The 16,073-nt window shown below is 40.4% G+C and overlaps 1 protein-coding gene across 6 annotated transcripts in view; it reads left to right on the top strand.

Annotated features, from left to right (window-relative positions):
* Prlr (prolactin receptor) overlaps positions 1-16,073 on the top strand; it is a 233,559-nt gene that overhangs the window by 202,461 nt on the left and 15,025 nt on the right. For 5 of the 6 annotated variants that reach the window (XR_002819348.1, XM_023707469.1, XM_023707468.1 and 2 more), the window contains exons 2-5: positions 4,219-4,331; positions 8,934-9,066; positions 10,439-10,608; positions 15,362-15,531. Coding sequence is in view for 5 of the 6 variants with exons in the window: in XM_023707469.1 (XP_023563237.1) it covers positions 4,262-4,331; positions 8,934-9,066; positions 10,439-10,608; positions 15,362-15,531 (543 nt within the window). In the remaining variant the exon portion in view is untranslated. Of the gene's footprint in view, positions 1-2,740; positions 2,794-4,218; positions 4,332-8,933; positions 9,067-10,438; positions 10,609-15,361; positions 15,532-16,073 lie in introns of those variants that run through there. The other variant, XM_023707466.1, reaches the window with a different exon arrangement.

The raw sequence follows: 16,073 nt of genomic DNA, 5'->3' as shown, positions 1-16,073 counted from the left end.
ACACACACACACACACACACACACACACTCCTTAAATGTTTGATGTTGTGTACTGTATATAAAGTTCAAAAGTATGCAAAATCAATCTGTAGTGTGCGAGGCAGGAGAATAGCACTTACTGGAAAGATTAGGCAGAGATCAGGAGGAGGCATGAATTGGGGTTCTGGGGGTCTATGTATTTCATGCTGTTTTATAATCTGCAAGACATAACAAGCAGGGCTGGCCTGATAGCTTGGGGGACTAAAGTGTCTGTTTAGGCAGAGCAAAGCGGCTGGGGTTCAATCCCAGGCATGCCCTGCTGGCCCCGCCTCCGGGGCATGCTGAGATGGCAATTGGGACTGGGCATGGTGGCACATGCCTGTAATCCCAGCACTTGGGAAGCTGTAAACAGGAGAATCACTACGAGTCTATCTAAGCACTAAGACCCTGAACACCCAGTAGACCCTGCCCTAAATACAGGGGAAAAAAAGATATAACGACCACATTCTCTTGGAGATTAGTTACTGGAGAATAGTTATAATTTATGTGTACCATATGTGTGACAGTCTTTAAGGAAAGATTTGCACTCTACCTGCTTGTCCAACAAGGATTTGGGTTTTTAACAGCTGAAAGAGCCTCAGAATCCCTGCCTGGCACTTAAAGTCCATTGCTAGAGTCAGCCATGATGGACAATGTTAAATAAGACAGGAAAGGGCAAAGAGCATGCTATACGGAGATCACCTGGTACCTGCTCTTGGGAGCAGGTCCCTCAGTGTGGGTGAGCTGAGGCTGCTGGCACTCAAGTTTGACTAGCCTTGGGCCTGGGTGGGCCAGAGCATGCAGAAGAGACCTAGCCAAAAGGGTTACAAGGTTAACAGCAGGAAGTAATGGTGTTCAGAGATCAGATCTGTCATTATTAGGTCTGAGAGAGCCACACTACTCGTGTCCATGGTATGCCCCCCTTAGTGCGGGTAGTGGCCATGATTTTTCATCTGTGCAGAGTGGTTGTAGTTTCTCAAGAAGACCTGCTGTCAGGGTGTGGACTGCTGGACCTCTCTCCACTCTTGGCCTCTGTGGAAGTGACTTGGCCAAATGGAACAAAATAATGAAGGGAGGCTTTTGGAAAAAGCAAGTCGAAACAGGGTTGGTATTGATGCAGAGCAATTCAAGGAAGAGTGAAGTGGTGTTCTCACCATAGCGTGATGGGAATGGATTCTTGAATAAGGTAATAATGGGAAGAAATGTGTAGATGAGTGGCTCTTAGGATTCAGAAAAGAGGAAACCAAGGAAGATAGTCATGAGCATGGTGTGAGGGCTGCACACTTGTTTGAACCTACCCTCAGGTCCAAGCTGTTCATTTTGGGGGTGAGGGCTGCCCCTTAGCTCAGTTGTTTGGGGCTGGGGAGATGGCTCAGTGAATTAAGCACTTCCCTGGCAAGCTGTTCATTTTTAAACCACATTTGTACCCAGAGAGCTGGCAAGAAGCAAGTCTTCAGATGATTGATTGCCTTGGACTGGGCATGCAAAGTTGATATTTTGCTAACTAATCTCCAAATATTTGGAGCCATTGCAGCTATAGAATCATGAAAATCCCTCATGAAACACCCTCAAGGGATGTTCCCATACAAGCTGAACTGGTGAATAAGGGGGTCGCATCTATCTTTGCTCAAGCCCTTGCAATGGAGAATGGACTTAAAGAGATAAAACCCAACTTTATACTCATCTTAGTGTCTGCCTGCTATAAAAACTGGTCAGTAAATCAGCTAGACATGAATTTAGTTCTGGGACTTACCCAATATATGAGCTCAATACAGCTTTCCCAGGCATGAGCAATTTCCAACATGTTTATCTCTTGAAGATTTAGTGACCCAGTGGAGTTCCTTTTACTGGGGGTTGAGATACAGAATAAGTTGGGAAGTCATTATTGAAATAAAACTGCAATAGGCTTAATGTGTATGTGCAACTCCCTGGCATGGAAGTTTAGGCATTAGTGCGTGGTAGTGATCCATCCCATATACGTCTCAAGAAATCCAAAAGGAAAGTTGTTTATTTTTAGCACATAAAATGCTTCCTAAAAGATCACTATAGGAAAAACTTAAATTAGCAATTTCATTGATCCCGCCCCAACACAGAAAAGTGTAAGCAGAGACCTAAATCTACTGCCTGTGCCCTGCTCCCCATCTCAGCATTTCTTGTTCAAAATATATGGAGTTGTATTCTGGAAGAGCTGTCTGGGTTGCCACTGATCTCACCTGAAAGGTATGATTATGACATGTTGTGCTCTAACATTTTCGTGCACTGCCCCAAAGGATATAAAGAAATATTATAGTCTTTAGTCCATGGGTGGAATCTCATTTCCAAGCCAGGCTGAGATCACCAATTGTCAGGACAAAAAGCTCTTTCTGGATTATATGTACCTAATAAGCTGGATTCAAAAGATAGACAGCTTTTGAGATGTTCAAACATAAATGAAGTGATAGCTGAGATAATCACTCTCAGCTCTGCCTTTTTCTATTCCTGCCAGGATTCCATGGCCACGCAAGGACTGGAGTGTTGCTCACCTGGAGTGAGCTTTTGTCTCTCCAACAGATGGGGGAATAATTGCACCATCCATCACAGACTTACCACAAATCAAGATGATTTATCAGATGCCCTTAGATTTACCAGAATACAGTGCTCTCTCCCATGAGCATGTGGCTGACAATATACCACACCTGTGTGTGCTTCAGTTTCCTCATCTGTTAAAATTGAATACTGGTGACCTGTACCTACCCAAGGGCTATTTTGAAGACAAATGAAATTCAAATGATTAAGGTACTTAGCTCAATATTTCTCTCAAAGCAGGTGCTTTGGAAGTAGTGAAAATGATTTCAAACCCATTAGGAGTCATTGAGCACTTGACTTAGAGGACACTGAGGGGCTGATGAGATGGTTCACAATGTGCAAGCTGGGAAGGCACTTGGAAGGAATCCTGGAAGGACAAATGAAAGGTCCCCTAAAGAGCAATGCACAGCTGCTTCACAGGACCCATGATAGCAGATGCTTTATAGAACCAAGAACCTCAGGATACAGGGGCTCTGTCTCTTGATAGTCCCCAAACCTCTATTGTCTCTAAGATTTCTGCTTTTGAGTATGTCTCACAAAAAAGTGGTGGTAGGCTCATGAAGCCTTCAAAGTTTTCCAATAAGTGATATGCAGCGGGAAGTGGAAAAATACCCACAATCTCTGCAGAAATGGGCAAAAATTTGGTCTTTTTAGGGACGTGTTAAACCACACTCTGGCATTTCAAATGTCCTATGATGACCATCTTTGCCCCTGGATATCTTCCCTTGATTTATAAAAATAAAATTTAAGGGAAATTAAAGACATATGTTTCTAAGAATTTACACTTATTTGACTAAATCTATTGTTTTCTAAGACTGTTTGAAGTCTAATAAGACTAATGAGTCTTTTTTTAAATGTCTTTTGAACTCATTTTCTCTTAGGACATGTAGAGGCTTTGAAAACTGTTCCAAGGGTAAAAATAATAAATTAATAATAAATTGTTCAAAACTCTCAACCCCCAAAGGTTCAAATTTTACTTAACACTCCAAACTCAAGGGAAATGAAGTATTACTAGAGTCTATTATGTCTTTTTATGAGGTTTTACAAAGTGGAGAAAGAAACTACATGGAAAATCAATGGAGTTCACTGTGGGTTTGCTTCATGTCTAAAACCCAGACTTCTGGAACTTTCTCAGCCAAGCTTCCAGAGGAAGACCTTCCCATCTTCCAGAATAGCTGTATTAATTGTGCTAGATGGAGTCACGCTAAGAATACAGACTTTTCAGTCCGGATTAATTTTGGCCAGTAAATCAAAGCACTCATAGAATGGTTCTCTCGTAGCACACACTATGTCACACAAAATGGGTGATATATTATTAAAGGCCTGTGGGGTGAAAAGAGAACAATTTTTCTTTGGGGGGTGTGCAAAGGAGCCAACCCTCCTCAGCACCCCTTGAACTCCCTGTGTTGTCATCTGATGACCTCTGGTGGTGGAATTTTTCATGTGAATGAAAAATGTGAATCAAGGCTTCTGAGCCAAATCACCCTTGTTACATTTTCCCACATTCCCTTCCTCCTGTTTGTCATTCACATTATGCAGGGAGCAGGATCCAGTTGCAAACATACAGAACAAAGTTATGCATATGCCTCACCAGGCTGTCATTTCCTAAAAGTTGCTTGGTGCCTTCTCTTTCAGGGATTCTCTGATACATTTCCTACAGCAAGGGAAAGAAATCACCATGAAGGAAAATGAGACACCCACAGTGGTTTTCATCTTGCTACTTTTTCTCAACATCAGACTTCTGAATGGTGAGTAAGAGATGGCCTGTTTACTTATGTTGCCTGGAATTTTATCAAGAGGGTAGAAAAACCATTGAGGTCTTGCAATGTAGTCCAGAAAAACAAAAATGCTCTTGTCATTGTTTCTTTTAAATTATTAGCAACATTTAAAAAAAGAGGAACTAAGATATATCATGTACAGGTACAAGTTCGCTATGATGAATGTGAATACTGTGTATATCTAAATTGTACCAATGTATTAATTTTTTTAATTAATGCAAAAAACTAGTGCAAGATCTTGTCCTTGTGCTTTTGCTTTCAGTTCTTATTTGGGGATTATAATGAAACAGCTCTGAGAATGACAACATCTGAGTTTTAGTCTGGAGTCTTCCAACTGCTGGCTCTGTGAGCTTGATCTGGTTGCCTACTCTCTCTGGCTTCTCAAATTTTCACTTAGAATGATGAAAATTCTTTAACAACAATAAACAAAAGGATGTAAAGGATTACTGTTACATGGTAGAAATTAGGTATGGCCAACATCATTATTGTGCTAGCGGAAGAAATAAAGTCCACAGCTAAACTAGAACATGCCTGTGTACTATTTCTGTGCATCCAGCCCTGTGAATTTCTGGATGCGCATATTTCCATATGTACATGTGTGTCCATTAACTTTTTATGAAACTTGATTACAAATGTTTCTCTGTGGGTGCCTGTGGGGGTGTATATCTGTGTGTGGCTATATGCCTGTGCGTGTATAACTGTTTCCATGTGCATGCATCACATGTAAATGTATACAGAACAATGTGTAGTGCCATGAGCATACCCATGTGTATACCTGTATATTACATGTTTGTGCATACGTGTATAGCGCATATGTATGTACATTCACATAGGATCTGTATGCCTGCATGTGCACCATCTATCTGAGCATTGAGACAATCCAGTGCTAAGTTTAATCATTTTATCTAAAGTGCCTGAAGGGAACTGACTAATTATAATTTCACTCCTTTACCTTCTTCTTTTAAGTTTTCTAAAAGCACTATTAAAGAACAAGAAAATGTGAAAGATAAGCTTTTAGAGAAAGAAAGAGAGACAAATAAGAACAGAGGTCAGAGTAATCCATAAGAGAAATCTTAAGTACTCAAACGATCAACAGTCATTCTGACTGGCTTCAAATATATTTGTTATTGAACCATCAGTTTTGACATTTTATAAGTAAACTTTCCTTCTTATGTTATAGGCTCCTACCTGCTCTTGATAGAAACAAACAAACAAAAAGAAGCCTTGCATTTTTGCCATGATTCCAGAGAACATTATCTTGCAGGAATCATCCTGGAAGATAAGCGACATCACAAATATTGCCAAGGCTGCTCCAGGCCCACAGGGACAGTTCCCAGTGCGGCCTGTGAGTCAGAGTGTAGCTCAGTTCTGACGGACACGACCAGCCTGGTGTCCTGAGCTCCACTCTGCTCAATCATGTCATCCCATTAAACTCTTCTTTCTATCCAGCTTGCTTGTTCCCATCCTTGTCCATTCCTGAAGCCCTGGTACTTGATTCGAAGTTCTGATCTAATATCTTTTGTGTGGAGGGGGACAAGGATAAAATAAAACAGAAAGGACTCCTTGAATTTCTGGGCCAACCTGAGAGCTCTTTTGTCCCATCCTGATTTCTGGACTAAACGTTGGCTCCTCATGCTACATCGGAAGGAGAGGCAGTTAGAGTTCATTCACCCTGGGCTTCTCCAGCCCGGGAGCATCAGGGCACATTCCCAGGGCTATTCTCTCCTCTCTGGACCTAATAACTAAGATATCCAGCTTGCTTAGGGCTCTGGCGATCAGACAACTGAAAGTCTTATCCTGTTGGCATTTTTTTCATATCACCTCCCGCAGATGTTACAGTTTTGGAGCAGATACTGCTCTTATATAATCTAGTGATTACAACTCAGAAGGAACTGCCACCTGTCCTCCCTCTTTCCATGTCCCTTGCCCCAAAAAGTACTATAGAAGTATAAGAAATGCCTTTGCCACCTCATGTCCAAAAAGCTAATAAATCTGATAAAAGGTGAAGAGAATTTAAGAAAAAAAGGCAATAAAAAGCAACATTAAAAAATGGCAGCAAGGAGGAGGAGGAGGTAGGCAGTAAGACCAGGTCATCAGGTCAAAGCTGAATGAAATAAAGGGAAAAGGAAGAAAAGGAGGACATGGGGAAGGGGAGAAGGAAGCAGCTCAGTCAGCCAGATAAAGGAAGTGACAGTGACATAAAAGACAAAATAGCAAAACAGACCTTGTAACTAGAACATATAAAGAAATGAAAAAAAAAAAAATCAGGCCCCCATAATTCAAAGACCCAATCCAGGGCCAGTGCGATAGCTCAGTTGCCTAAGCATCTGCTTAGGCAAGCACAGGGACCAGGGTTTGATCCCCTGGCACCACATGCCACGCCGGCCCCACCCCTGGGCACACTGAGCCAGCCACTGAGATCAGGTGTGGTGGTGCATGCCTGTAATCCCAGCTCTGAGGAGGCTAAAAACAGGAGGATCACTTCGAGTCAGAGCTGCGTAGTGAGACCCTGTAACAAATACATTTACAAAAATAAGATCCAACCCAAAAATGGGCATCTGAGATGAATACACACTTCTCAGAAGAAGAAATACAAATGAAGATATAAGAAAAATATGTTCAATATCATTAGTCATTCAAAAAATGCAAATTAAAGCAACACTGAGATTCCATCTCACCTGAGAAAGAATGGCTATTATCAAGGAATCAACCAATAAACAAACTCTGAAGGCCTGTGGGAGAAAAGGAACCCTTCTCCACTGTTGGTGGGAGTGTATACTGGTACAACCACTGTGGAAATCAATGCGGAGATTCCTTAAAAAGCTAGGATTAGAGGTTGGGGAGATAGCTCAGTGGGCTAAGCACCTGCCTGGGAAGCACATGGATCCGGGTTCAATCCCCAGTACCACATGCAGTCCCCCTGAACCAGCCACCGAAGTCAAGCATGGTGGTGCATGCCTGTTATCCCAGCTCTGGGGAGACTAAGATAGGAGGATCACTATGAGTCGAAGCTGCATAGTAGGAACCTTTATCAAATAAATAAATAATTTTTAAAATTTAAAAGAAATCTAGGGTTAGAGGTCACAGTGAGCCCAGCTATTTCTTTTCTGGGTATCTTCTTAGAATTAAAAACATACCACAATGATATATGTGAACCTAGGTTTATATTAGCACAAATTATAATAGCTAAATCTTGAAATCAACCCAAATGCCCATAAACTGAGGAATGGATGAAAAAGATGTGGTATATTTTATACAATGGAGTACTACTCAGCCATAAAGAAGGATAAACTTAAGACTTTCCTACATGAATGCACCTTGGGAACATACTCAGAAGTGAAACAGGTAAATACCACACTCACATGTGTAAAAATCATGCTATCTCCCCGTTGTGAGAAATTGAAAGAGCAAATTAGTTTTTAAATGTACAATAGATATTGTGAAATTGGAAGAAATTGTTAAAAAGGAAAAAAGGAACTAGGATGGGTGAAAGGAGAAAGGCAGTAGGGAAAAGGGATAAAGCGCAAGTCAATTATACTATTAGTATCTCTTGTTCATTAAAAAGAAAGATTTGTGTCTGGGGAGATGGCTCAGTGGAATAAGCACTTCCCTGGCAAGTGCAAGGGCCTGAGTTTGATCCCCAGTCCTGCCAAAAGAAAAAAAAGAAGAAAGAAAGAAGAAAGAATGAAAGAACTAAAGAATGAAAGAAAGAAAGAAAGAGAAGGATTTGTGGCTAATATTGATAGAGAATTTTTACATCCATATCTTGTACCCTGACTAACCACTTGTAAGATAACACGTAATGTATTAACTATTGTGCTTCTTCTATTATTTTGTTATGAAATTTTATTTTCTTTTTTTCCATGACACAAAAGTAAATTAAATTTAAAAGGTCAAAACAGAATAGAGTTAGAAATACAAGAGTGGCAGAAAAGTGGAATTTAGTGAGTGCAGCTGTGGCAGAGGGCGATGAGTTGGCAAAGCCTGCACAGGTCGCTGGTGCCTGGTGAAGACGCTGTTGTATAGTCATCTTTAGGTTGTGGGAAGGTATCTGCCTTGTAGACTATGGGATTGTTCACTCCTGATATAGCCATCTTATTCTCAGGTCCACTCGTCATTGGATTTCAGTTAACCATGTTTACATAATCTTCATTGGATTTCAGTTAACTGTGTTTACATAGTCTTTACATAATCTGTTGGTCTCTCCATCTCAAAATATAAACACGCTACCACCACTACCGCCAAACAAGTCCCCCTTCCCTCTGTCTCTATCTCTATCTCTATCTCTATCTCTATCTCTATCTCTATCTCTATCTCTATCTCCTCTATCTCTATCATCTCTCTCCTACCAACAGCTGTACAGGACAAGGAACAGAGTGACCAGAAGCCGACACTTTGGCATTTCTGACCGCCATACCCCTTCATCTACTCTCTCCCAAGCCTCATTCATCACCGGTCTGGGCCCCAGCAGTTTGTGTGTATTAGCAGTGGAACACTCAAGTGGTGGAATAGACCTCAGTGTTGACTCCAATGGCTATGGCTATTTTTTGTTTTTTTTTTTTTTTTTTTTAGGAGCGTCACCTCCTGGAAAACCTGTCATTGTTAAATGTCGTTCTCCTGAAAAGGAAACATTCACATGCTGGTGGAAGCCGGGCAGCAATGGAGGACTTCCCACCAATTACACGCTGACTTACTACAAGGAAGGGTAAAAAGATTTTCTCCTACCATACCCACAAGAGTGTCCAGACACTCCAGGCCAAAGTAGCACTGGTTCTGACTTATAATTCCCATAATCTCCTTGTTTTACATCTATCAGGCTCCTAGCACTGGGGAAAGAGTACAATATGTCTGCCCACCTTACTCTATTGAGGTTCTTTACAAACAATCTCTCAACCTACATAAGCCCATCAGTCACAGCCGCAATACAAAATCAGTTGTGTCTCCAATTACCTATCATAAGCTTAGATTGCTATGCAGCACCCCATACAAGCATTTCCTAAGTGGTAATTAATCTCAGATACTTATCTATAGTTTGGTGTCATTCATCATTTCTTCTTGGTAAATACGTTACTTTTGCAATATAATTGTGAAAATTTGTACCAAAAAACATTGACAAATATGGTACAGGAGGTTTGAAAATTTGTTTCATGTCCAAGAAAACAAACATGTAACAAAAAGGGGTGAGAATATTTCTGTAGGAAACTAACGACCCAGGAGCAAGGTTTCCTGGAGGGTGCCTTTAGATGCAGTGTCACAAAAGCTAAAGAAGATCATCTATGGGTGCAATTGTGGTTCAACTCATAATAAGAACCTCCTGGAAGTCTTGGTGGAACTGTATCTTACCCCCCCCCAAAATAAAACATGCATTTCTAGTGGAGCCAGCTGGTCCACTTCCCAGTGACTACGCTTAGCCGTACACTAAGCTGTCCTCTCACGTGGAACCCACAGGCGTGTCACGCAAATAGATTTTAGAAACTCCAACTGGTAACGAAAGTCAAGGAAGCCTCTGCACCTGCATGGTGTATCTGGAATTGAGGCTTTTAAGTCAAAATAAGAGCAATCTAGCGAGCTGCTTCATGCTAAACTATCTGTTTTCACAGTCCCTGCACTCTGCTGCTGACTTTGTGCCACTCAAAGCGTACTAACCCGACTTGTGATCCTTCTGAATCCTCTTTCTACAAATCTAATTGAACATCTCTGTGCAATAATACTGCCCAGCCAGAAATTCCCCGTTTCCTGAGGTGACCCAGTTCTAGTGCCCTGAGTATGGGTGTGCGTTGGCTATTGCCAGTGCAAAGATTTATTGGCAAGAAATACATATCACAAAGTTCACAACAATAGCAGTAGACGGGAAGGACAGATGACAGGCAGAGAAATTGAGAGCCTGAAGCAACCTTTTCTGCCCTGTGCCGTCCCTCACACCAGGCTGATGTGGGCAGAACACAGAGACTTAGTCTTCTGCTCTGGTTTTTGCACGCTGAATACCTGATTTCCAAAAGCTGGTGGTGGTGATCTATGAAGAGGAAAATGAGACTGGTTATTATTTTTATTTACTTCAAATATTTTACTCCTTGCAGAGAGAATATCATCTATGAGTGTCCTGACTACACTACTGGTGGTCCCAACTCCTGTTTCTTTAGTAGGAAGTACACCACCATATGGACAATATACGTCATGAGAGTAAATGCTACTAATAAAATGGGAAACACTGCCTCAGATGTACGTTTTGTGGATGTGACTTACATAGGTAAGGGGAGGCAGCTGGGGGTGGGTGAAAGATGTACTATTATTAGTAAATTATTAATGCTATTTGTTTTACGAGATTATTATATTAATTTTATTAAATTATTAATATCATTTATTATTATTAAATTAATCCATAATTTCTTACCCAAATTCAGTTTGAGTCTTCTTGACTTATGGATAGATTCCCAGAAAAAAGGATGAGATTTTTCACAACGTCTTGTCAACTAGTGTTTCTAATTAACTTTGGTGTTCTGTTATTCATGACAGTAAATTTACCACTGAGGAATTTATATCCTTGTGCTTTCCCATGATCCTAATTCCCATTCTACTGTATCCAGCATAAGTGTTCTATGTATGTCTCCTGCCCTGATACTGCATGTGATGACCCAGTCTCCCCTGGAACCCTGAGATTTCTTTTCATTCTCCTTTTGGAGTACAGAGCTATTTCATGAAGAGGCTTTTAGAAGTTTGTCTGGTTCTGCATCTACAAAACTTGCTCCAATTGCTTTACCCCAAATGCAATTCATTTAAAGGGAATTTTTTCTTTATGAATTTAGGACAAGGTCTACGGGGTCTAACTTCGTAGATCAGACTCATAGTGATCCTCCTGTTTTCAGCCTCTTGACTGCTGGGATTACAGACGCATGCTACCACGCCCAGTTGGAATCGCTGTCTCAGTGCACCCCCAGGGGGAGGGCAGCACAGCACTCTGGGGATCAAACCCCAGCCGCTGAGCTCTGCCAAAGCAGGCACTTACTTCACTGAGCTACCTCGCTGGCCCTCCAAACACAATTCTCAAGCCACTTGTAATTCATTCAGAACAACCTGAGTTATTATTTCACAAATAAAAAGTTGGGGAACAAGTAGTGTTACTTGAGCACCAGACTGGAGGTCAAAATCACAAGTGCAATGTTTACAGAAGCCATCAGCCAAATAGAACAAACTCAGCCCGAGAGAAGTCTTTTGCTTTGTATAATCAACAGTAAGCTGTAGGGCAACTAGGCATAGTTACAGTGGCTTCTGTAGTTAGGCAGGAAATGAAATGGATCCCAGGACAAGAGCTGACTTGTCCAGAATTGAGTTCATTCTTATCTTGGATAATCTAGGAAGCTAACTAGGTTCAAGGTCATCCAACTCTTTTTGGTTTACCTAATTCCACCCAACAAGGAAAATCAGGCTTGGACCCTTCAGTATCCAACTCTATATCATTTTATTGGCATGAGTGGTTGACTTTTTAAAACTAAAAATGTTTCCACTACCAACTGGTTCAGACTTGAATATTTGTCCTCTAGCATATCATTGGAATACTCATCAGGGTAGAAAATTTTGATCTCATTATAAGAAAAACAGAAAGGTAATTCCACTGATAAGTACAAATAAAATTATTTTTGATTGTATAAATTCACTTGAAATAAGATGTGTTTAAGATGATAAACCATTTTGTAGCACTTTCTTGCTCTCAAGTGTTATATTTATGGATAAAACAATGAACACAAGAGAGATTCTGGTTCCTCAAAAAAAAAAAAGAGAGAGAGAGAGAGAGAGATTCTGAGGTGACTGACTGTTGTAATAAATATGATCCACAAAATGATGGGCTCACTGAAGAAAGACAGAAAGTCTTCAAAATGAAATTGAGACGTATGTGTCAAATTTGCATTGATTCTAGAAACCAAATTTTTCTCTACTGTTGGACCAACTATGTGTTGGATCATATTTTTCAAAGAAATAAAAGAAGTGTTCCCAGAACTAGCCTATAAAGTAGCATCCTACAGCTTGAGTGACAGGTCATGGACATTCACTTTAAATTCATTTTTTACAACAATACATTTTTCTATCAGTTTGAATCTCATCCAGTAATGACCTGAAGTGCATCACTAGCAAATAAGTGCTCAGAATTTGATTTCTGTGTTATTGTTGTTGTTGGGTATTATTTAACTAAGGCAAGAACTGTAAAATAGGTATTCCTTCCTGGGGGGGGTATTTTGCCCCCAAAGAATATTTAGAAGTGTCTTTAAATGTTTTTTTAAACATTGAAACCTAGAGAGAGCAGTAGTATTGCCGACTTCTGATAGTCGAAGCCAGAGTTGCTGCAGGACATCCAGCCAGGTGGCAGGCAGTCCCTCGACAGCAAAGTGTCCAGTCCAAAGTGTCAATATTTCTCAGGTTTAGAAATGTTGCCATGAAGGATTCATTCTGGACATCTTACTTGGACCTTTGTACATGATTTTTTTAATTAAAGACACTGTTGAGTATTAGTATATTGTAAAATCTCTATTAATTAGCTGAATGTTCATTTAGTGAATATGTATAAAATAATTTTTTATGTTTACTCAGTAACACAAAAGCATTGAGTTTTGTGCACATTTTGCTGAAGTTCATTTATAAGGCAAATGTAGGCCACAATGCCAAGGACACGATAGAGACACTTTTCCCCCACCTGGCAGAAGACCGTTGTGGGAGGTAATAAATTAGGGAGAAGATGTTCCTCACTAGCAGGGGCAGGACTGCCAAGAGCCAAGTAAGTACCCTAAGCAATGCACCATTAGGGACCTGTGTCTGGGTCCCATTCTTACAGGAGTCTGAGTCATGCCTCTTTCACCTTATAAAACTGATAAAATGCACATAACAAAAACCTCCATTTTACAGAGTGTAATTTTGCGTGTTTAATTCATTTGTAATGTTTTACAATTGTTATCTAGTTACAGCTACCAGGTGAAGGAAATAAGTTATTTAAAATTATTTCCCTATAAGTTCATCAACTTAAATATAGTCTTCATACCCACTAAACAATACCTGTAGGGCCAGTGAGATACTTCAGTGAACTAAGCACCTGGTTGGACAAGCACAGGGACCAGGGTTTGATCTCTGGCACCACAGGCCACACTGGTCCTGCCCCCATGCATGCTGAGCTGGCCACCAAGTCTGGGAGTGGTGGCACACACCTGTAATCCCAGCGCTAGGGAGGCTGAAAACAGGAAGAGCACTATGAGTCCGAGCTATGTAGTGAGACCCTGTACCAAATACATTAAAAAAAAAAAAAACTTGTGCCTTCTGCTCCCAGCTTCTGATGATATATATTCCATGCAATACATGACTGTAGAAACATTTGTTTACATTTGTATATCCATTCCTCAGTGTGTAGACATTTGAGGTTTGCCACATTTTGGTTATTATGAATAACATTGCTATGGATATTGATACACAGGTTTTTCCTTGAAGATTTGTTTTCAGTTTTGAGGAGAAACAAAGGGAGGGAGAAAGGGAAGGAAGGAGAGAAAGAGAAAGCGCAAGAAATAGAAAACATATATAAATAGAGAATATATTATACATAGCTGGATAGACAGACAGGCAGGCAGATAGACAAATGGATGGATAGATAGGTAGATAGGTAGATAGATAGATAGATAGATAGATAGATAGATAGATAGATAGATAGATAGACAGACAGACAGACAGACAGACAGACAGACAGACAGACAGACAGATATTTGATCCAATGTGCAATGTGGCATTTCTACTTACATTTTAAAGGAACTTTTAGGTTGTTTCTCACAACTACACTAGCTCCCACTCCCACTAGCAATGTAAAGGTCTCCAGTTTTTCCTTATCCTCACCAACACATGTTATTTTTCACTTTTTAAAATTCTAGCCTTCTAGTGGGTATAAAATGGTAGCTAACTGTGCTCTCTTTTGTGAAATTTTTTTTCCTAAGCAAATGAATAGAAATTGTACAGAATTTCACTAGAGAAGATGATCAGAGTTCAGCAGTGCTTGTTACGGTGCATACAGCTGTCTTCCAATTAGGTGGTCAGATTACCACACATAAGCATGCAAACAGTTCATGCTTATTTTTTTCATTTTTTAATTTTAATTTTCTTTCGACTAATTGTGCCCTTGATTTTTATTTTACAGAAGGTTTATGGCATTGAGCATCTTTTGATAACTTTTGAGCATCTTGTGCCTCAAATTTAACAATCTCTACAGCTCATTTTCCTCAACTTTATCCCATAGAGAGTTGCCAAATATGTGATCTGAGATCTAATTTTACCTCCTCCAAGCTGATTTCTTCCTCTGTATAATGGGTACATTAATAGAGTGCTATGAAATTGCTGGAGACATTAAATTAAATGATGTGGTGGTGCCGTTCTATGTAGGTTGCCTGTAGTAAGCTCTCATCTTGCTAATAGGAATTCAGCAAACACTTGTTGAACGAGTGAATGGGAAAAGAGGTGATTAAATGTAATTGATGAACCAAAGATGCAATCTGCTAACTTCTACCTACAAGCCTGTAATACAAATAAATGGCTCACAATAATCATGTGAATGTTCAAGGAGAGTACAGACTACTTTAAATCCCTTCCCAGTACTCTTCCATCCCTTAATCCCTGAGGAAACTAAGCTATTTTAAATTCTTTCCCAGTAATCTTCCATCCTGACTTCCACTTGCAAATCTTAGTCCAGTTTGATCTCTGCCCTCATGCAAATAACTCGGGTTTGTATCTGACCTTAGCTGGTGTAAAGTGAAGAAAACACCAAGAAGGAAATTTCAGCTGCATGTTACTCTTATCATATAAACCTCAACCAGAGGTACAAATGTGAGACAGAGGACATGTTTTGTCTTCTAGTAGCTCATAGTGTAATAGAAGGGGGTTATAAAATAATAGATGGAAAACGCAATTCATGACAGCAAATGCTAGGGCCAAATAAAAGGTGCAAACAATGAATGCCACTGGAATGTCTTTTATATCCGTAGTTGAACCAAACGCACCCCAGAATGTGACTTTGGAAATAAAAAAGTCACAAGACAGAGAGGCATATCTATGGATAAAATGGCTCGCACCCACCCTGGTCGACACAAGGTCTGGTTGGCTCATACTCCAGTATGAAATTCGATTAAAACCTGAGAAGGCGACTGAGTGGGAGGTGAGTCAAATGGAAGCCTTTGAAGAAATCATGTTCATCAGTGAGACTGAATCCCCACAACTGAGACAGGTCGTTTATCCTCCTAGTGGACCACCGAATTAATCCTTCATGCAGCCATTACCCTTTCCACCTTCTGGCAAGGCCTTCTCTCCTCTATTGGAGTTGAATAGGGTTCATCTTCAGCTATCCTAGAGGTAGTTCTTGGCATTACACAACTTTCTTCCCTCTGCTTCCTACCGCCTTCCTAAGCATACCTTAGCTCCTGAGACCCACAAGAGAGCATAAATTACACTGAGAAGGAAGTGATAGGTATCCTAACGAGATCTATCTATGGTTGGTGGCTGTGTTTGTAAAGAAATACCTTAGATACTTCAATGTAAAGAAAAAATACAGTGTATTATAAGCAGTATGATACACTATCTCTAAATATATATTTTTAAAAGAAACATTTCCAGGGCAGCACTTGCTAGGGCAAACGCAGTCAGGCACAGTCTCAATCCCTAGATCCCCATGTCTTACCAGACCCACCCTTAAGGCAGCCT

Source organism: Octodon degus, unplaced genomic scaffold (genome assembly GCF_000260255.1).
Source record: "Octodon degus isolate 3935 unplaced genomic scaffold, OctDeg1.0 scaffold00293, whole genome shotgun sequence".
NCBI lineage: Eukaryota > Metazoa > Chordata > Mammalia > Rodentia > Octodontidae > Octodon > Octodon degus.
This window is presented reverse-complemented; position numbering and strand designations above follow the sequence as displayed.